At 44.5% G+C, this 23,459-nt stretch overlaps 1 protein-coding gene across 10 annotated transcripts in view; it reads left to right on the top strand.

Moving 5' to 3' along the window:
- Window positions 1-2,012: 2,012 nt before the first annotated feature.
- Window positions 2,013-23,459, top strand: part of WNK2 (WNK lysine deficient protein kinase 2) — a 167,849-nt gene continuing 146,402 nt past the window's right edge. For 6 of the 10 annotated variants that reach the window (XM_075833869.1, XM_075833871.1, XM_075833870.1 and 3 more), the window contains exons 1-2: window positions 2,014-2,626; window positions 3,527-4,407. In XM_075833869.1, coding sequence (XP_075689984.1) covers window positions 3,712-4,407 — 696 coding nt within the window. In that variant the 5' untranslated portion in view covers window positions 2,014-2,626; window positions 3,527-3,711. Of the gene's footprint in view, window positions 2,627-2,646; window positions 2,728-3,526; window positions 4,408-23,459 lie in introns of those variants that run through there. The other 4 variants (XM_075833868.1, XM_075833875.1, XM_075833866.1 and 1 more) reach the window with 3 other exon arrangements.

The following is a 23,459-nucleotide window of genomic DNA, read 5'->3' as shown; positions in this document are numbered from 1 at the left end:
AGTCTTATCCCACAGTGTGGAAACATTCCTTAATGAATAATTACAATGGGAAAGTCCATTTTTTATTGGATTTTCCCTATAAAGTAGCTCCACATGGGCCGTGACTTCTTCCTGACCACAGGAGGAGTAATCAGAAGCCCATTGCACCTGTGTATAATAAGGTGTCTGCACAATGTAAACCCTGCTGGAAAGTAGATCGATTCATTCATGATTTTTTACCACACTGGCTGGCGCAAACTGTAACGCTCAACCTTTTATAAGTAAGTTTCTTTTCATTCTTGCACTATTATTTAAACCCTTATATCCCATACCAAGTACAAAAGCTGTGGTGGTTGACAAACGCCAGCTCTGCCCTCCTATAGTTTTTCCGAGTTTATCATATAAGGATGGGAGCACTGACTGGAATAGGATGTCGTTGGTATGCACTATCCTGAGGCAATAGTATAACTTGTGGTAGGTTTGATAATAAAGGGGATGGTTTATGCTTTGGATAACCATGCCCACATGCGGTGGCCAAGGGGTGCACTATTTTGCTGGTAACGCTGTGGTATTGCTTGGCAAAACCGTGCGGCCACTGCGTGCATAGGCCGCAGCGTGACTATACGCCCCATTTGATCACAGGACCTGCTCACAGGGATCCTTATGTGTGAAACCTGTGCACACGCTGCATGTAAACGCTGTAGCCATTGTACTGTACTTATTGCTCGAGTGCCCCCTGAATCCACACAGATTTATTTTTTTCTGGCGTTCTAAACTGAATGTTAAAATGTTGGCTTTTTTTTAATGCTGTTTTACATTTAGTATGTGGTTTTTTTTTTTTTTCGTTTTTTTTTTCTCTGCCGTTCTTTGAAGTCCTATAGAGAAGCCTGTGGGAAAAACCGCCTGAAAATACTCCAGAGCACGTTGCGTTTGTAAAAAAAAATGCTGCTGACCACAAATCCACCTCCAAAATGCAGTTGTATGGAGCGCATTTTCTATTTCACTATAGACTTAAAGTGTAGCTAAACGTTTGACAAACTTCTGACATCATCGTGACGTGTCAGAAGTTTGGATTAGCAGGGGGTCCGAGCGCTGAGACCCCCACCAATCGCTAGAACGAAGCAGCTGAAACCCTCGTGTGACCGCTCAGCCCCTTCTTGTCGGGCTTTTTCCGGAAAGCCGATGTATCGGAGTACGGGCTCATACACTTTCTATTTAGTCCGTACACGATACATTTATTTCCGGAAAAAGCCGAACAGACACGAAGCGACTGAGCGCTCACACGAACACTTCAGCTGCTTCATTCTAGCTATTGGTGGGGGTCTCAGCGCTCTGACCCCCACCAATCCAAACTTCTGACATGTCACTATGCCGTCAGAAGTTTGTCAAACGTTTAGCTACACTTGAATGTAACATCTGGCTGCACTTTAAAAAAAAAAAAACGCAGCACAACGCTGTGTGTGAATCTCCATCTTTAAACAAGTGTCAAAGTGTTAATGTCTAAGAATTATTTCCTGACAAACTTGAAGAATTTCTAGATTGCTTGCGATACTTTCAGGCCTCATGCACACGGCTTTATGTGGCCCCATACCCTACTTTAGATTTCATATGGAGACATGTGGAGGTGATTTTTCTGTCAAATTCACATGGAATGGAACAAAGAGAAAATATTGGCATGCTCAATCAAAAACCATATTAGACTGTATTCACACCTGCCGTTTTGATGCAGTTTTTTAAGCCAAAGCCATGGATGGATAAGACTGTCTTTCCTGAATACTTTTCCTTCCTATTGTATTCCCTCCTGACTCTGGCTTAAAAAAACCTGCATCAAAACGGTATGTGTGAATCTAGCCTTATGCGATCAGCCAGGTTTAGACGATGGCAGGTGGGACCTGGTTTTGGGTGTTGGGGTTTTTGTAAATCTGAAGCAGACTTTTTTTTTTTTTTTTCTTTTTATGCATTTGCAGTGGAAATAATGGCGTTTTTTATGGTACTTTTCCCTCCAGAAAGTGCCCTGTGCAGTTCGGTAGGCGGCTGTAGCATACAATCATTTATGGGAGAAGCTGAATAGGCGGTGGGTCATACCATAACGGTCATACCGTTTTACCGACTGATGTCCCGACAGTTATAATATGAGCAGGCTGGTCCGATAGAGGGCTTTCTGTCCTAGCCTGTCGCATAAAGATCAATGGTAACCATTATCCCTGCTGGTCGCTTCGTTTGTGGCTTCTCTTATGTGACCGACTTCAGAGAACTTTCGATCCGACAGGAAAATCCCTGCAGCTGCCGCTCCGACATTGTCGGGTGAGTAGGGCCGGTCACCGTTTAGACTGAAGCTCAGCAGCCGGGATAGTGAGCTCCATAGTCGGCGGCGCTGTCATCCTCCATCAGGGAGGGGCGAGCTCAGAGATGCAGGATCCTTCTTGGTCCAGGGCCGGTGGATCCCTCCTCTCGCCTCTCCTTCTCCTCCTCCCTGCATTGCCCACCTAGGCTTCCCCTTGTCCAGCAGCCGGCTTGCTCCATGGAGATGTCGTTACAAAGCAGAGGAACAGCACAGGGGGACGCGGGGGGCGCAGACGGCGCGGATTAACCTGAAAAGATCAACCATGTATTGGGGACGCAGGGCACCTCACGTCATGTGATCAGGGTGGGTATGGAGGGAGGTGATGCAGAGAGAAAGAGAGCAGGGCATGGTGGGGTGGGGTCAGCATGTGCCCGGGCTGGAGAATTGGGGGTCATTGTGTAAAGGTGAGAAGTTCTATTTATATAATGTGACTATATAGATTTTATCTAGAAGTCCCCTTGGGATCCGTGTGAGTATTGTTTGCCTCTCCCCACCCTTTTGCATGCATGTGCTCCCTGTAGTACCCAGCCCCTTTTTGTATATCTTTTTCTCTGGTGTCAGCCAGCAGTGCAGGGGTTAAACAGGACTTATGTTGCTGCAGGGCCACACATTTTGTCGCATTCAGAATATCATTAATGTTGAAATGCTCTACCAATGGATGTTAACTATAGGCTGGCAGTGGAGAGGATGGCAGGCCTGGCACCCACTCTGTATAGTAAACATGCCAGGCCTGATAACGGTGTCTACCAGTGCTTAATAAATGACTGCTAGGCCTGGTACTTGTATCCTCTTGTGTGATCTTGTACCCACCGACTTTGTTTAATTATGTTGTGCCATGGCCTTGTTGGCTACTTATGCCCCTCTTTGTGTTGTAATGAAGATGCCAGGCCCATATAGAAGGCAGCGGGGGGGATACTTTACAGGAAAATGCCCGGTTATGAATGCACCGTGAATTTACTGCACAAGTCTGTCTTCTTTTCACACCGTTTTTGTAGGATCACCTTGTCCTTATGAGCTGCTGACCACATTGTTCTTCACACCCCTCATGTCCTCTAAAGATTTCGGGAGCTATAGCCCACTTTTCCCATGTGTCTTCACTGACCCCAGTAGAGAGGTGGTGGTGCTGGACAGCTCCTGGTGCAGATGGGGAGTGGAGTGGGTCCATGCCGCGTGTGTATCTAATGATTTGTATTATTCCTGCAGGCTCCTGTGGTTTTCTGACAAGATCTGGGTTTGCAGCGCTGACAGAGGATCTGCAGTGATCTGGGGGGGCCGACTTAATAACCTTTTCATGGGAGCTTTTGGAAAAGCTGCTGCAACTGCATCTGTCTGCGTCACAGCCTCCTGCGGGGAAATCTGTTGAGTTGCTTCTTTTTTCTTAAACGGATATGTACCATGATTCCACCAGACTGGGGACACCGGACTCTCAGCCTACAGCCGCAGATCTAACGGAAAGTGTGGTTCATTGCAGAAAATCAGTTGTAAGAGAAGCGTGTCCTGCAGAATCCAATGACTGCGCTGGGAGATCTATGAATATTCATGGGATGAACACTGGTGTGGATATCATGGACACTGCAATGCTCAACTCGGGGAAAGAAACCCAGCTTGTGCCAGCTGCTAAAGACTTAAAAACGGTCAAGCTGAGGTTCTTGAGAAGGACTGTGGTAGAGTCCGATCAAGAGGAACCTCCGGTAATAGACTTGGGTGACTCCCAACACCACAACAAGGTCATCCCTATCTCTAGAGCCCGGAGAGTCATTGCCAAGAGAGTACGTGGGGCCAGTGACCAGTCTTTGACCAAAGAGGCTCCTGAACCCAAAACTGAGACCTCTACGGAAATCAAAGCAGAAGGAATACCAGACCAAGTTGAAGAGAAAAAAGATGAACCTGAAACTTCTAAAGAGCTACCAAAGTCCAAAAAAGAAGAGGACAATGAAGAGGAAGCGGACATAAAAGCGGTTTCTACCTCCCCTGATGGCAGGTTTTTAAAGTTTGACATTGAAATTGGAAGAGGCTCCTTTAAAACTGTTTACAAGGGTCTGGATACAGAAACATGGGTGGAGGTAGCATGGTGTGAACTCCAGGTAAGACTATGGTTTATTTACATCACCTATATAAGATTTAATGTGTTAAATGTCATGTGGACAATCTCTGGAGACTTTGACGTTTTGGTGAATACACCTTAAAACCTATAAGATTTGTCATATATGGCCCAGATTTTGTGAAGGGCATATATGACTTCAGATTTGGGGATCCCACACACAGACTCCAGAACGTATGATCTATAGGTTATCTAATTGCTAATTCTGGAGAAGTGTGTTTGCAGCAGTCTTGCCTCATGAATGATGGCTTCTGTATTGATTCTTCTTTCACGCTTGTGTTAGATAATATTGTTCCTTGGTCATTTGATAAATTTTATCATCGCCCTGCAATTCCCAGAAAATGAACTTATCTCATTATATAATGGCACACATGACATGTTGTCCTAGAGGTCTTCATGGTTATGTAATAATTATCTGCACTGCTAGTCCTGTGATCGCACAACAAGCTCTTCATCTACGTCATGTACTCCCTAAACCAAGGAAGCGTTCAAAATCAAGGTTGTCTCCAAGTATCTCTGCATTCTGGGAAAAAATTTAAAGAATTCGCCTCTGCAAAATATTTAGAAAAACTGATTTTAAAGGAGAGTTTATATGATATATTATGTTCTATTATATTAGTCCTCAGTAGTTTAGGGGTTAAATGTGTTGTAACTATTTTTTCCCCCCAAGAGATGCAGGATAATACTGATTAGTTACTTGTGTAATTTATTTTGCTTTATTTAAAAATTAAGTATTTTCAGGATTAAGGTACATTTAGTCTTTTTGACAGCCAGAATAGCGCAGACTTTAAGTCACAACCGTTATGGCTCCCGTAATAACGGAAGCTTTGACGCTAAGATCTTTGCTTTCACAAATAATAATTTTAATGACTGTCTAGGCAGTCATGTTTGTAGTGAGTAGTTGGGAATTCATAGGATGGGATGTACAAATGTTTTCAGGCTGAGGTTTCCAGAAAATACATGAAAGTAAATGTCAATCGATTCACGTCTGGCCTTAAAATCTTACCTATATGGGATGTCGCAGAGATATCTGGGTGTGTTTTGCTGTACATCCTACAGATCACGACAATCTCGGGGGTGGGGGTGACCTGTGGAATTTGGCCTGTTTTCTCTGTGTAAATACTCTCCTAGTTGTCATGTAAAAAAAAAAACTCCTAGAAAGACTCTGTGCCCTATCTCCTATATAAGGAGATCGGCGCTATAATGTAGGTGACAGTAATGCTTTTTATTTAGAAAAACGATCTATTTTCACCACTTTATGAGCGATTTTTAGCTTTATGCTAATGATTTTCTTAATGCCCAAGTGGGCGTGTTTTACTTTAGACCAAGTGGGCGTTGTACAGTGCACTGCACTAGCGATATAGCTATATCTTTATGTGTAGCTACATACACAAACATTACTGCAGTGTCCTGATAATGAATATACATCACTACCAGCCTGGACGTGCTTGCCTTGCTGGAATCTCACAGAAAAGATTCAGAAGTGTCAGGATTCTGAATAAACATCACGTCCTGGCTGGTAGAGATGTATATTCATTATCAGGACACTGTAGTAATGTTAGTGTTTGTGTATGTGGCTGCACATAGCGATATAGCTATATCGCTAGTGCAGTGTAAATGAATGGAGAGAAGTGTATGACGCTGATTGGTCAGCGTCCTACACTCCTCTGTACAATGCCCACTTGGTCTAAAGTAAGACACGCCCACTTGGGCATTAAGAAACTCATTAGCATAAATCTAAAAATCGCTCAGTGGTAAAAATCGTTTTTCAAAAATTAAAAGCATTACTGTCACCTACATTATAGTGCCGATCTTATATAGGAGATAGGGCACTTATAATGTGGTGACAGAGCATCTTTAAAGCGGATCTGTCGTCCGACTACGCTGCCCTAGTGAAGCATAGTCTGAAGACAGGTCCACTCTCCTGTTAGCCAAAACGGCACACACAAATATTGTGCGGTTTGGCTAATAGGAGCGTTCGAAGAATACACCGGACTCCTAGTTTGGAGTCCAGGGTATTCATGAGGGGATCGTCCTCGCCCCTCTTGGCAGTGATTGATGGCTGACTACGGTGTATCTGCCTACACAGCAACCCATCAATCTCTGTGAGGAGGGAGGGGAAGCTCCCCCCACATGAATATATTGGACTCCTAATTATCGAAGAGTCTGGTGTATTCTTTTAAAGCTCCAAACAGGACAGTGTTTTTTTTTTTCTTTCGAATTTTTTTTCGGCCGTTTTGGCTAATAGAAGAGTGGCCTGTCCCCATACTATGCTGCACTTATATAGGGCAGCATAGTCGGATGACAGACATTTTTGGTGGGTGTGCAGCTCCAGCTATTGTGTGCTGCCATATGGAGGCTCAATCGTGTGCCAATGGGTTTGTAATATGATCCAGGAAGGGACTCATGCGCTGCCACGCAGGGTCCAAGCACAAATCTGTACATTTATACTAGTGAAGGGGGGTGGGGGGTTGTTTTTTAACTTCCATATTACATTTGGCTTTCCCTGGCATTACTGTGTATATGGCCCCAGTAAACAGAATTTTCTGTTTTTCCCAGATTAGGGCTGTGTTCATGGACCTTGTAGGGTGGCACCAGAAGTGCTGCTCTAGTGTTACAGGACTTCTCTTGCGGACCTGCCTGCTCTCCAGTAGAGGAGTGAAGTGGATTTGTTATGCAATATACAGTAAATTGTGCAATAAAGTGTTGAGCAGCTCAAATTTAGAATTTTATATTTCATGTGTTTAACCTATTTCAGTTGCAGAAAAAACCCATCTAGCTCTGTGAAGAAAAATTGCTTGTGGTTTGCATGCACTTTGTTAGTGTGGTTTCGTGCATTCCTGTGGAACGTGACTGTGCCATGGTACTTCTCATCTAGCCTTTAAAATTTATCATTTAGCAGAGTTGTCAAGCTGAATTGCTTCATAAAAAATGAATAGAGCAGATTATGTAGGTAGGTGGCCAGCTCTGTACATAACTGGGGTTACAAGCGATTACAAGTGTCCTACGCTAAAGCTGCGCAGTACTGGATTTGGCGTTTTTATTGGGACATGACGCTGGTTACTCCGGAGACTAGATCTCTTCTGCAGGGCATAAATCCTCTGCTGTACCCCTTGGCCTATTGCCCGCTCACATGCAAACTCTTATTAGAGGAACAGGAAGGTACCAGAAGAGCAAAAGAGGTAAAGGGCTTGCACGGTATGGGGGCTATTTGCCTGGCATTATGAATGCACAGACTAACCATGTTTTGGGGGGCACGGGCCTCATGGCACTGAGGCTATATGGGAGCATATGGAGTCACTGCAGCCTCGTATTACAGAGGTATAGGCACTTCATATGCTGCTGTATAGTACTTGGAGGTTGTACAGAGTCGTAACACGCTCATGAGCTCTTATGGTGACTCTGCTGCTGGTTAGCACGTCCCTCCTATTTCTCGCAATTTTGTTCTTTCAAACAGACCCCAAGAGGGGAGGTGCTTATGCATAAATACCCCAAAGTAGGAGTTTCTGGTTTGTTTTTTTGGGCGTTTACCATTGAAATTCACTGGAGTGTGTACTGGGGCTTAGACCTGGAAATGCAGCAGAATAACAATTAAATGCTGTACATTGACACTAGTGTAAAATAATGCAGAGCTAATTTTTTTTATTTTTTTAAAAAGTTTGTTTCATGTTTAGGGTTTTGTTTTGTGCGATCAAAGCTAATAGTGATGTTCCGTGTTCAGGACAGAAAAATACACAAACCTAAAACTGCTGAGTTTACAATATACCTCTAACTGGAAAACTACTTGCTGTGTTCTGCTACAAATCTGAGGCGATCATAATAGTTCTAAATCATCCCACGATGCTGGACTAGTGTAAATACACTTGTATATAGGTTTATGACTGATATATATATATATATATATATATATCTCCACTTAGGGAGTACAATTGAGTGAGATCTCAAGTAGATAAAGGGTGTTCAGTATCAGTGGTGATCCACAGCGCAGTGGACCCCCTTCTGTGCAAGCACAATATATGGGCTCCTTGCGCTTGGAATAGCGCGCCCATCTTAAGGAGGTTTTCCCTGAAACGTTAATTTTCTGATCGTTGGTGACCCTACCGCTGGAACCCCCACGGACCTTGAGAACATTGCCCCCTGTTCTACCTCACCGCTTGAATGGAGCGGCAGTCAAGCACGCGTGCTGCCGCTCTATTCAAAGTCTATGGGAATTACAGAGACCGCTGCGTACAGCACTCTGCTGTTTCCGCTATTCTCATGCTCGACTGCAGCTCCATTCAGGCTCCTCAACCCGGGAGGGGGGGGGGGGGGAGTGTGGGTCCCAGTGGTAGAGCCCCCAGCAATCAGAAAATGATCACCTATTCTGTGAATAGGGGATTAATAATTCTGGGACAGCCCCTTTAAGTCTCTCTAACAATCCACCAGCAATTTTGAGCCATACAACTCATTCTATGCAATCTAATACAGTAGGAAGCTGCTTCTTAAAGAGGCTCTGTCACCAGATTATAAGTGCCCTGTCTCCTACATAATCTGATCGGCGCTGTAATGTAGATAACAGCAGTGGTTTTTATTTTGAAAAACAATAATTTTTGAGCAAGTTATGAGCAATTTTAGATTTATGCCAATTAGTTTCTTAATAGACAACTGGGCGTGTTTTTACTTTTGACCAAGTGGGTGTTGTAAAGAAGTGTATGAGGCTGACCAATCAGTGACCAATCAGTATCATACACTTCTCATTGTTCCAGCCCAGCTTCTTTCACTGCACAATCTCACTGTGCTGTGGATCATGCTGGGCTGGAACAATGAGAAGTGTATGTCACTGATTGGTCACTGATTGGTCGGCCTCATACACTTCTTTACAACACCCACTTGGTCAAAAGTAAAAACACGCCCAGTTGGGCATTAAGAAACTAAATCTAAAATTGCTCATAACTTGCTCAAAAATGATCGTTTTTCAAAATAAAAACCACTGCTGTTATCTACATTCCAGCGCCGATCAGATTATGTAGGAGATAGGGCACTTATAATCTGGTGACAGAGCCTCTTTAAGGGGCATCTGGCTCCAGTGCCACTGTACAGGTTGCATACATGATATTTCCGCCCCTGAGGGGCAATATCAGGGTTTTTAATCTACTCTGATTATTTGATCGGCCCGCCTATTAGGTTTACAGCCCCCCCCCCCCCGCCCCTGCTCCCTGATAAGATGTCCGCTATAATTGTAAGGTATTTTCGGGTGACTCCAACTAAAAGTCAAACCAATATGGGTTACAATTTAGTCATTATGGTTTGTCCTTGAGAAGAAGCCATATTTTTACAGCGGAGTCCTACAAGTGCAACATATTAACAATGTCGCTGAAGCAAAGACCTGTACTGCCTTGATCCAGCAACTGAAAGAAAATGCGGCAAGCTTCATCTCCTTTTCATTCATGTATAGATGCAATCTTCTATTTTACCAACATAAGATATAATCCCAACTGCCTGTAAGCAATAGGTCTGCCTTATATTATTGCCAGTCTTTCGTTATCTGTTGACTTTAATAATGTTTCATTACTAGCTGTAGCCTTGTACAGGCTTGATAACAAGACTCGTATACAAAAGATGCATGAGGCGGTAAACGTGCCATGTGCACACTGCCTTATAGTATGGAATAATGTAGTACACTACACATTTCCATCCCGTGGGATCCCACAAAAAAAAGTATACTGCAGTGTATGTTAATCTTTATTTTTCTTTAACATTGGAGCCTATGGGTCATGTATGGCGTATGTCACAGGCATACGTTTAATGTAGAAGTCATGGGCTTTTCAATAGCTTTTCATAACATATGCGTTTAAAAGGATGCCACTTTAGTCTATGGTGACTGACTAACGGCATCCGCCACCCATGGGCTATAATGGTATCAATTTTACAGATGCATCGTGAAAAGGGGTCATGACTTATACGCTAAATGGATTTAGTTATAGTCCATGGTGACGAATGCAAAAACCGCAATGAGGTAGAAGCCAGTTTTACCCCCCTCGTGGGAAGAGAATAGTTCCCAAATTAAATATGGCAACCAGAATAGATCCCTGGATCAACAACCCATCTCCGCCAATCTAGTACATACAGTATAACTTGTAGTATTATTACTTTAAAAAAAATTCAAGGAATACCTCCCTTGGTATACTATGAAGAGAGAAGGCCCAGCCCAGGTTGGCTGCATTCCTTAGCCTAGGATTTTTTTGAGGCGGTTTATTTTTTACCTATCTCTCCAACAGACAAAGGAAATAACCGCGAGCGTTTCTTGAAAAACGTGACAAAAAAGCTTTCCTTTCCGTCTCCCATTTGATTTCAATGGGGTTTTTGAGACGGAAAACGCCTCAAGATAGGACGTGTCGCTCTTGAAATAACAGGCCATTTCGGCTGTTTCCACTGCAAAAAAACAGGGCCTTACTGTTAGCTGGCAGAATTATAGAGGAGTCTGGAGTTCTCTTTAACCCCTTCCCGCTCCTTGACGTACTATTACGTCATGGCAGCTCTATCGTTCGCGCTCCATGCCGTAATAGTACGTCTTGCAGTTAGAACAGCGGTGCGCGCGCCCGGCGCGTTCATGCGCTGTGATAGCTGCTGTTTCTGACAGCAGGCTATCACGGCATAATGGGACGGGACCATTTACTATGGTCCCGCCTCGCCGATCGCCGCTATTGGCTAGTCAGTGAGTAACTAGCCAATAGCAGCGATCGGTCTCATTCAGCACAGCAGTGCTCGAGCCCGGCGTTCCTGAGCTGTGATAGCTGCTGTTTCTGACAGCATGCTATCACAGCATAATGGGCCGGGACCATTTACTATGGTCCCGCCTCGCCGATCGCCGCTATTGGCTAGTCAGTGAGTAACTAGCCAATAGCAGCGATCGGTCTCATTCAGCACAGCAGTGCTCGAGCCCGGCGTTCCTGAGCTGTGATAGCTGCTGTTTCTGACAGCATGCTATCACAGCATAATGGGCCGGGACCATTTACTATGGTCCCGCCTCGCCGATCGCCGCTATTGGCTAGTCAGTGAGTAACTAGCCAATAGCAGCGATCATTCTCGTCACTTCCTCTCTCTGACCTCACATCCTGCTGCAACCGCCCTGAACGCCCTGTTGGAGTTAGCGAGGCGTTGAGATCGGTTGTGAGCAGAGAGTCAGAGAGAAAAGAAGTGAAAAAAAGTGAAAAAAAGTTTCTAAAACAACGTTTTTTTTGCTTCCCACCACCCCATCCACTACCCACTCCTGTTCCCTTCCTCTTTGAGTTCTACCCACGTTTTTTGGTCAGTGATCTCCTATCACTGACCACTTTTCAGTCTTCAGGACCACATTTCTTGGTCCCTGGGGATTTTTTTTTCATTTTTTTCTATATAAAACATAAAACAAAAAAAAAAATATAAAAAGAAAAAAAAGAAACAAAAAAAAATAGTTAGTTTAGCCAATTTTGAAAATTTAACTGGTTAGTTTAGTATTAGGGTTAGTTAGTGTCAGGGAACCGTCAAAAAGCGTAGTTAGGTATAGTGTCAGGGAATTTAGCGTCAGGAATCGGTCACCGTAGATAGGCTTAGCGTTAGGGATCCATCACCGTAGTTAGGTTTAGCGTCAGGGAAGCTCGGAATAATTAGATAGGTTTAGTGTCAGGCACCCGTCACCGTAGTTAGGTTTAGTGTCAGGGAAGCTTGAAATAATCTAGATAGGTTTAGTGTCAGGGAATCGTCGCCGTAGTTAGGTTTAGCGTTAGGGAAGTCCACATAAAATTTAGTTAGGTTTAGTGTTAGGAACCCTCGCCCTAGTTAGCTTTAGTGTCAGGGAAGTCCACTTGCTCTCTAAAAACAAAACACACATTTGTGCTAGTTGTGCTATCCTATTGCTCCCAGTTAGGGATTTATTTTTTTGCAGTATATAAATTTTGTCTTCGCACAACAAGCATGTCCCAACGGACATTTACTGCTGAAGAGGCGTATGCATTTCTGGCCTCCGACACAGACTCGTCGGATGGCGATACAGTATTTTATTTGTCTACCTCCTCATCCAGCGATGAAGAGGAGGGACCCCCTAGGAGACGCCCCAGGACCACCACCATAGTAGAAATCCCTGAGAGAAGTGACCCCACAACAAGTGATACCCCTGAGCGAAGTGACCCCATTTGGACACCCACACCAGACCATTATGAACCCCAAATCCCTGAGTACACGGGCAGCCCAGGCATCAAATTTAACACGGCAGGGTTCAGTGAGATGGACTTTTTCAAGTTCTTCTTCACTGATAACTTTATAGAGCTAATGGTCACCCAGACTAATTTATATGCCCAACAGTATATCACCAAGAACCCCAACTCATTTTATGCCCAATCCCAGAGGTGGACTCCTGTAAACGCAGCAGAGTTGGGCAAGTTCTGGGGACTGCTCTTGAACATGGGGCTTCTAAAAAAGCCATCCATTAGGACCTACTGGAGCACGGACATCCTATACCACACCCCGATGTACCGTATGGCCATGTCCAGGATGCGTTATGAGGCAATACTTCGCTTCCTACATTATGCCGATAATGAGCAGTGCCCACCCCGAGATGACCCCAGTTTTGACCGTTTATATAAACTGAGACCCCTATTAGACCATTTCAGTGCCCGGTTTGCCCAAGCATACACCCCCGAGAAGTGTATTTCCATTGATGAGTCCCTGGTACATTTTAAAGGGAGGCTTCAATTCCGCCAATACCTGCCAAGTAAGAGGGCAAGGTATGGCGTGAAGTTGTATAAGCTGTGCGAGAGTGCATCAGGGTATACATATAAATTCAGGATATATGAAGGGAAGGACAGCAGTATTCAGCCCCCAGAATGCCCCCCCTTACTGGGAATTAACGCAAAAATTGTGTGGGATTTGGTGCACCCACTGCTGGACCAGGGTTACCACCTCTACCTGGATAATTTTTATACCAGCGTCCCGCTCTTCAAGTGCCTCGCTTCCAGAAGGACTGCGGCATGCGGCACTGCTAGAAAAAATCTTAGAGGCCTCCCTAAAACACTGCTTGGGCAAACACTCAGAAGGGGTGAGAGCAGGGCACATTCTAGTAGCAACATATTGTGTGTCAAGTACAAGGACAAGAGAGATGTCCTTGTATTGACAACAATACATGGCCACACCAGTACCCATGTACCTGTACGAGGTACCAGTACAGAGACCCCCAAACCAGATTGCATCCTGGACTACAATAGGTACATGGGAGGGGTGGACTTGTCAGATCAAGTCCTGAAGCCCTACAGCGCTACGCGGAAATCGAGGGTGTGGTATAAGAAGCTGGCCGTGCACATCATACAGATGGCATTGTACAATGCGTACGTGCTACGTCGATGTGCAGGCCAGAGGGGAACTTTCCTGGAATTTCAAGAGGTGGTTATAAAGAACCTAATTTTTGGCGACCAGGAAGGAGGGGCACCCAGTACTTCTGGAAGCGAGGCCACACGCATCGTACCAGGGCAACACTTTCCAGGAGAAGTTCCCCAAACTGGCAAGAAGGGAAAAAGTCAAAAGAGGTGCAAAGTGTGCTATAAGAGGGGGATAAGGAAGGACACAACATACCAATGCGACACGTGTCCCGAAAAACCAGGGCTCTGTATGAAAGATTGTTTTAAAATTTACCATACATCCATTGATTTTTAATTTACCCTGATGCACTCCGCACAGCTTATCCCCCTCATCTTTCCCTTTTGAGCCCTGCCATGTGCCCAAGCAGCAAATAACAGCCACATGTAGGGTATTGCCGTACCCGGGAGAACCCACATTACAATTTATGGGGTGTATGTCTCCGGTGGCACATGCTGGGCACAATATATCGGACACTGAAATGGCATATATGTATAGGAAATTGCAAATCTCACTTTGCACCATCTACTGCGCATTACCTTTTACACAATAACTGTTGGGTCAAAATGCTCACTACACTCTAGATGAATGTCTTAAGGGGTGTAGTTTTTAAAATGGGGTCACTTCTCGGGGGTTTCAACTGTACTGGTACCTCAGGGGTTCTGCCTACATGACTTAGCACCAGAAAAGCTCCAGTAGGCTAAATGGTGGTCCTTCCCTTCTGAGCCCTGTCGTGTGCCCAGGCAGCTAATAACAGCCACATGTAGGGTATTGCCGTACCCGGGAGAACCCACATTACAATTTATGGGGTGTATGTCTCCAGTGGCACATGCTGGGCACAATATATCAGACACTGAAATGGCATATATGCATAGGAAATTGCAAATCTCACTTTGCACCATCTGCTGCGCATTACCTTTTACACAATAACTGTGGGGTCAAAATGCTCACTACACCACTAGATGAATGTCTTAAGGGGTGTAGTTTTTAAAATGGGGTCACTTCTCGGGGGTTTCAACTGTACTGGTACCTCAGGGGTTCTGCCTACATGACTTAGCACCAGAAAAGCTCCAGTAGGCTAAATGGTGGTCCTTCCCTTCTGAGCCCTGTCGTGTGCCCAGGCAGCTAATAACAGCCACATGTAGGGTATTGCCGTACCCGGGAGAACCCACATTACAATTTATGGGGTGTATGTCTCCAGTGGCACATGCTGGGCACAATATATCAGACACTGAAATGGCATATATGCATAGGAAATTGCAAATCTCACTTTGCACCATCTGCTGCGCATTACCTTTTACACAATAACTGTGGGGTCAAAATGCTCACTACACCACTAGATGAATGTCTTAAGGGGTGTAGTTTTTAAAATGGGGTCACTTCTCGGGGGTTTCAACTGTACTGGTACCTCAGGGGTTCTGCCTACATGACTTAGCACCAGAAAAGCTCCAGTAGGCTAAATGGTGGTCCTTCCCTTCTGAGCCCTGTCGTGTGCCCAGGCAGCTAATAACAGCCACATGTAGGGTATTGCCGTACCCGGGAGAACCCACATTACAATTTATGGGGTGTATGTCTCCAGTGGCACATGCTGGGCACAATATATCAGACACTGAAATGGCATATATGCATAGGAAATTGCAAATCTCACTTTGCACCATCTGCTGCGCATTACCTTTTACACAATAACTGTGGGGTCAAAATGCTCACTACACCACTAGATGAATGTCTTAAGGGGTGTAGTTTTTAAAATGGGGTCACTTCTCGGGGGTTTCAACTGTACTGGTACCTCAGGGGTTCTGCCTACATGACTTAGCACCAGAAAAGCTCCAGTAGGCTAAATGGTGGTCCTTCCCTTCTGAGCCCTGTCGTGTGCCCAGGCAGCTAATAACAGCCACATGTAGGGTATTGCCGTACCCGGGAGAACCCACATTACAATTTATGGGGTGTATGTCTCCAGTGGCACATGCTGGGCACAATATATCAGACACTGAAATGGCATATATGCATAGGAAATTGCAAATCTCACTTTGCACCATCTGCTGCGCATTACCTTTTACACAATAACTGTGGGGTCAAAATGCTCACTACACCACTAGATGAATGTCTTAAGGGGTGTAGTTTTTAAAATGGGGTCACTTCTCGGGGGTTTCAACTGTACTGGTACCTCAGGGGTTCTGCCTACATGACTTAGCACCAGAAAAGCTCCAGTAGGCTAAATGGTGGTCCTTCCCTTCTGAGCCCTGTCGTGTGCCCAGGCAGCTAATAACAGCCACATGTAGGGTATTGCCGTACCCGGGAGAACCCACATTACAATTTATGGGGTGTATGTCTCCAGTGGCACATGCTGGGCACAATATATCAGACACTGAAATGGCATATATGCATAGGAAATTGCAAATCTCACTTTGCACCATCTGCTGCGCATTACCTTTTACACAATAACTGTGGGGTCAAAATGCTCACTACACCACTAGATGAATGTCTTAAGGGGTGTAGTTTTTAAAATGGGGTCACTTCTCGGGGGTTTCAACTGTACTGGTACCTCAGGGGTTCTGCCTACATGACTTAGCACCAGAAAAGCTCCAGTAGGCTAAATGGTGGTCCTTCCCTTCTGAGCCCTGTCGTGTGCCCAGGCAGCTAATAACAGCCACATGTAGGGTATTGCCGTACCCGGGAGAACCCACATTACAATTTATGGGGTGTATGTCTCCAGTGGCACATGCTGGGCACAATATATCAGACACTGAAATGGCATATATGCATAGGAAATTGCAAATCTCACTTTGCACCATCTGCTGCGCATTACCTTTTACACAATAACTGTGGGGTCAAAATGCTCACTACACCACTAGATGAATGTCTTAAGGGGTGTAGTTTTTAAAATGGGGTCACTTCTCGGGGGTTTCAACTGTACTGGTACCTCAGGGGTTCTGCCTACATGACTTAGCACCAGAAAAGCTCCAGTAGGCTAAATGGTGGTCCTTCCCTTCTGAGCCCTGTCGTGTGCCCAGGCAGCTAATAACAGCCACATGTAGGGTATTGCCGTACCCGGGAGAACCCACATTACAATTTATGGGGTGTATGTCTCCAGTGGCACATGCTGGGCACAATATATCAGACACTGAAATGGCATATATGCATAGGAAATTGCAAATCTCACTTTGCACCATCTGCTGCGCATTACCTTTTACACAATAACTGTGGGGTCAAAATGCTCACTACACCACTAGATGAATGTCTTAAGGGGTGTAGTTTTTAAAATGGGGTCACTTCTCGGGGGTTTCAACTGTACTGGTACCTCAGGGGTTCTGCCTACATGACTTAGCACCAGAAAAGCTCCAGTAGGCTAAATGGTGGTCCTTCCCTTCTGAGCCCTGTCGTGTGCCCAGGCAGCTAATAACAGCCACATGTAGGGTATTGCCGTACCCGGGAGAACCCACATTACAATTTATGGGGTGTATGTCTCCAGTGGCACATGCTGGGCACAATATATCAGACACTGAAATGGCATATATGCATAGGAAATTGCAAATCTCACTTTGCACCATCTGCTGCGCATTACCTTTTACACAATAACTGTGGGGTCAAAATGCTCACTACACCACTAGATGAATGTCTTAAGGGGTGTAGTTTTTAAAATGGGGTCACTTCTCGGGGGTTTCAACTGTACTGGTACCTCAGGGGTTCTGCCTACATGACTTAGCACCAGAAAAGCTCCAGTAGGCTAAATGGTGGTCCTTCCCTTCTGAGCCCTGTCGTGTGCCCAGGCAGCTAATAACAGCCACATGTAGGGTATTGCCGTACCCGGGAGAACCCACATTACAATTTATGGGGTGTATGTCTCCAGTGGCACATGCTGGGCACAATATATCAGACACTGAAATGGCATATATGCATAGGAAATTGCAAATCTCACTTTGCACCATCTGCTGCGCATTACCTTTTACACAATAACTGTGGGGTCAAAATGCTCACTACACCACTAGATGAATGTCTTAAGGGGTGTAGTTTTTAAAATGGGGTCACTTCTCGGGGGTTTTAACTGTACTGGTACCTCAGGGGCTTCTGCATACATGACTTAGCACAAGAAAAGCTCCAGTAGGCCAAATGGTGGTCCTTTCCTTCTGAGTCCTGCCATGGGCCCAAACATCAGTTTATCACCACAAATGGGGTATTGCCGCACTCAGGACAAATTGGGCAACAAAATGGGGTGTTTTATTCCTTGTGAAAATAAGAAATTTTGAACAAAAATTACATCTTAATGGAAAAAAATATCATTTTTTTAATTCACAGCCCAATTCAAATAGGTGCTGTGAAAAAACGGTGTGGTCAAAATGATAACAACAACCATAAATGAATTCCTTGAGGGGTCTAGTTTCCAAAATGGGGTCACTTCTGGTGGGTTTCCATTGCTTTCATACCTCAACACCTCTTCAAACCTGGCATGCTGCCTAAAATATATTCTAATAAAAAAAGAGGCCTCAAAATGCACTAGGTGCTCCTTTGTTTCTGAGGCTTGTGTTTTATTCCACGAGCGCACTAGAGCCACATGTGGGACATTTCTAAAAACTGCAGAATCTGGACAATACATATTTAGTAGTATTTCTCTGGTAAAATCTTCTGTGTTACAGAAAAAAATGGAATAATATTGAAATTCAGCAAGAAAAATGAAATTTGCAAATTTCACCTCCACATTGCTTTAATTCCTGTGAAATGCCTGAAGGGTTAAAAAACTTTCTAAATGCTGTTTTGAATACTTTGAGGGGTCTAGTTTTTAAAATGGGGTGTTTTATGGGGGTTTCTAATACATAGGCCCCTCAAAGCCACTTCAGAACTCAAGAGGTACCTTAAAAAAAAGGCTTTTGAAATTTTCTTAAAAATATGAGAAATTGCTGTTTATGTTCTAAGCCTTGTAACGTCCAAGAAAAATAAAAGAATGTTAAAAAAACGATGCCAATCTAAAGTAGACATATGGGAAATGTGAACTAGTAACTATTTTGGGTGGTATAACCGTCTGTTTTACAAGCAGATGCATTTAAATTCTGAAAAATGCAATTTTTTCAAAATTTTCTCTAAATTTTGCAATTTTTCACCAATAAACACTGAATATATCGACCAAATTTTACCACGAACATGAAGCCCAAAGTGTCACGAGAAAACAATCTCAGAATCGCTTGGATAGGTTTAAGCATTCCGACGTTATTACCACATAAAGTGAAATATGTCAGATTTGAAAAATGGGCTCTGAGCCTTAAGGCCCAAACTAGGCTGCGTCCTTAAGGGGTTAAATTATTACACATCTGAAGGTTCCTCTAATTTCTTGTGTACAAATGCAGCGTAGATTGTGGATTTATGATGGTTCCCTTGTATTTACTGATAGATTTGGGAGTTGTTTGCAGACTTTTTGCCGGGTGAGGTGTTCTCTGGTTTATACTATTCGTGCATTCTTCATGAACTTTTAGGTGTAGCGCCACTGCTATTCATTGAATTATTTTATTGCTTTAGGCATCTGCTCAGTGCACCATATAATTGGCCTCCCTAATTTTATTCAGACACACACTTTGGGGCAGATTTACTAAGATTGGAGTTTCATACGCCATCTGCTCCGCTGAAGCAAAATGCGACATGTAGGCGCATGCCTCTTATTCTATCGCATCTGTTTTCTGGGCCATGGTTGTGCATGGTTATGTGGCACAACGACTGCAGCAGTGCGGCCTCCATTCCCAGCCCCTGATTGGACATAAAATAAAAGAAATGATCCTCTCCTCCTCCCAACCAGGTCACCTCGGCATTCTAGCGTGGCTCAAATAAGGTCCTACCACCGAGCAGCCTCGCATACAACGTCCTGACGCTACCCGGAGTCGGTACACATTATGAGCTGCGACATGCTAATGAGACCCGGAGGGGAATACACAGTTTAGTCACATTATTATGGCCGCCACCTACTTTCGATATCGACCGCGCGAAGCCAGTGAAGGAAGTGATGTGTGGTGGGCTGGCTTGGTGGGTATTTAAGGAGTGCGATAGACTGTCTGAACACATCACTTGTTGTTGCCATGGGTAAAAGGGGCAATTTATCAGAGTTGCAAAAAGGATGATTATTGGCTTTCGGGCCAAGGGTGACAGTATTTCTCAAACGGCGCAGTTTGTGAACTGTTCGCGTGCTGCTGTGGTGAAAGTGTATCGTGAGTGGACAAATGGCACCATTGGAAATAACATACATGGGAACTCTGGAGCACCACGTGCCATTGAGGTGAACGTCTTCTACAAGAAACTTAGGTTGTCTGCATGAGGTCTTACGGTGTACAGTTTTTTGTTTGTTTTTTTTTGTTTTTTAGGCATGCTTGTGAATTTGGGCACCTATAAAAAAAAAATAATCCTATTTTAACATATTAACTCTTTAACGGACATCATAAATGCACTATAAGCAATGGATTTTTAAGAGTTTAATGTCTGACTGATATGCCATCCTTCACACTGCACCAATCTCCAGGGCTGTCTGAGATGGTCAGGGGTTCCTTCGCACTGCGCTGCAATTGACTGATTCACTAGGTGGGCAGTAGCAGAAACTCCCAGAGCTCCATTTGGTGTCTAACTTTACATGATCAGTTCATATCGCCAGTGGAAGATGCAGCTGGCCATACGTTTTGCCTGCAATTGGCGCTGCATGGCAATCTGTAATACTTTGACAGCCATTAAAATTTAAAAAAATGCAATACGTGGATGGGCCTGGGCAGAGAGCTGCCTGTAATGGGCATAAGGAAAAGGGAATGTCTTAATGAGACCTCTCCCTTAGGGCTTGTCCACAAGGAACTGAATTGCGGACGGAAAATACGCCGCAGACTACAGCAGCAGCAAAGTGGGTGAGATTTAACAAATCTCATCCACGAGCTGCGTAAAACGTCCGACCAGAAATTGACTTGCGGTGCGTATTTTTCAGATCGCAGCATGGCCATTCCTGCTGTAGAAAGTGGACTGAATTGCTGTGTTTTTCAGAAGAGATGTCCCCCATCTCCAAGCATTGAAAAAAAAAAAATGCTGCAAAATCCGCACCATTTTCTGCAGTAAAAAACACCGGGAATGGTGTTTTCCGGGAATGGTTTTTCCGCAGTAGAATGCCTGCTAGTTTTAATGGAAATTCTGCAGACAATTTCTGCAGCAATGCCATTACACGTGGACAAGCCCTTAATGCAAAACACTTGATAGTTTAGAATAATACACCAGAAACAGTTGGAAATCTCTTGAGGTTGTTATATATTTTTTCTCTGAGGCCACATGCACACGAACGTAAAAATGGCCGTAATTACGGGCTCATAGACTTCTATTGGCCACGGGTACCTCCCCGTATGCTTACGGCAATGTGCCCGTGCCGTTGAAAAATATAGAACATGTCCTATTTCAGGCCGTAATTACGGGTGACTACGTGTGTGCACCCGTAATTACGGGAGCGTTGCTAGGCGATGTCAGGGGATAGTCACTGTCCAGCGTGCTGAAAGCGTTAAACGATCGGCAGTAACTCTCAGCACCCTGGACAGTGACTTCCGATCACAATATAGATCAACGTGTAAAAAAAAAAAATAGAAGTTCATACTTACCCAGAACTCCCTGTTTCTTCCTCCAGTCCGGCCCCCCCGAGATGACGTTTCAGCCCATGTTACCGCTGCAGCCAATCACAGGCTGCAGCGGTCACTTGGACTGCCGCGTCATCCAGGGAGGTCGGGCTGGATGTCGAAAGAGGGACGCGTCACCAAGACAACGGCCGGGTAGGTATGAATTTCTTTTACTTTTACTATGGAAAAGGCTGCCCCTTTTTTCCTGCACTGATAGAGAGAAGGGGCTGCCGATTTACTGCAGTGCAATTTTGCAGCGAAAACGTGCTCGTAAATACGGGTGGAATACTGGTGACATCGGACCCGTATTTACGGGCATGGGTCCGTAAATATTGGTGCAATACATGTCGAATACGTATGACCAAGGACCCGTAAGGCCTAAGGCGAGGTTTCCGTTGAGTGGTTCTGTCTGAGCTTTCCGTCGGAACACCTCAACGGAAAGGCAAACTGAAACCAGTCTGCATCACCTACAGTATCCTGTATACATAAAAGCTGTATTCTCCCTCAGCTGAGCTGATGGATCGTTTGAGATCAGGTTCTGAATCACAAAACCGTTTTAGTTTTAATTCAAATCAATCATTCAAAGTTGTGCGTAGGAGAAGTAAAGGGCATTTGTTTCATTATGGTTTCCCCTCCCCTCTTTCATGCTCCCAGCTGGGAATTTGCATTACTGGCCATTATTACACCATTTACCAGTACAATGTCATCCACTGTGGACCAGCCGTATGTCGTAATTAAACTTCAAATCTCGTTTCACTGTATATTTGACGTAGGGTTGAGCGAGTTTTGCCCAAAAAATGTAAATCTAGATTTCTTTTCAACACGTTGGACGATTTTCGATTTTTGAATAGTGTGTGTGTTTTTCTCACTAGCGCTGAGTGGGCTCTCTGGGGAAAGATGACTTTATAGTATCTGAGCAGGGCCCTGTCTGTACCGGCCTCACTATGGGGTTTTAATAAATGACATTAAGGCCGGATTCACACGACCGTGATTGGACTGTAAAAAATGGTCCGTGTGTCAGCCGGATTACCCAGCCCGATCACTGTACATGTGAACGTGACTCCTGGTATTATGGACCTCACACGACCGTAAAAAAAAAAAACTTGCCGTTAAAAACTGATCAAATGTAAGTTTTTCATGTGCATTTTGCATCCGTGTCTCCAAATCCTCCTCCTTTTTCTAGTCCATGCCTGATTTTCATGGCCGTTAAAAATAAATAAATAGTAAAAATAGTTTTCATTTTGTCAGTTTTTGTATTAATCCCCTGAAAACAGCAGTGCCCATGTAGATAGTGTCACAGTGCCCATGTAGATGGCACCCCCCCCCTTCTTCCTTGTAGATATCGTTACTGTAGCTGCCACTAGGAGCTGAGTCCCTGGCCAGAGGCTGCCGACTATTTGGCCGGTGATTCAGCGATCTGCAAGGAGGGGGATGGTGGTGCGATCGACAAGGGAGGTGTTATCTACAGCAGGGCGGTATCGCTATATAGGAGTCCCTGCTTCCCCGCGAAACTGCTGTTCCATGCTGCATAATTTTATTCAGTACAGAACGGCGGTTCTGTGGGGAAGCAGAGAACGAATGGGGCGGACCAGGCCGTCATGAGGCGGTGGGGCCGAGGTTCCTCCTGCAGCGCGACTAAAGAATCTATTCAACGATTCTGTTAAACAGAATCGTGCGCGTCCTTGAGGGCGAATTAATCTAATTAATTTGATCGCCAAGCCCTAGTCTGACATTCACGTTTTGACATGAATAAAGTGTCAAAATGCACCACAGTGTGCACATCGATTTCTATGGTCATGACATAGGCCCTAATCTACTATGCTTTTCAGTACTTTTCGAAAATGTATACGTCATAGATTTTTACTTGTAATGAAGTCAATGACGACGTATGAACGATGTTTGCAATCTTAAACCTTTCATTTTCATACGTAAAGCTTATATTTTTTTTTTTTTCACCATAAATGGAGAATTTCCCAGATTGAGAGCAAAACCGTTCCTCCCCCTGCCAAGCCCCTCAGTACTGGCACCAGAAAACACTGCAACCATTACCGATTTTACT

The sequence above is a fragment of the Rhinoderma darwinii genome, chromosome 7, assembly GCF_050947455.1.
Source record: "Rhinoderma darwinii isolate aRhiDar2 chromosome 7, aRhiDar2.hap1, whole genome shotgun sequence".
Classification (NCBI taxonomy): Eukaryota; Metazoa; Chordata; class Amphibia; order Anura; family Rhinodermatidae; genus Rhinoderma; species Rhinoderma darwinii.
Note: the sequence above shows the minus strand (reverse complement) of the source record. Positions and strands in the feature narration are given on the sequence as shown.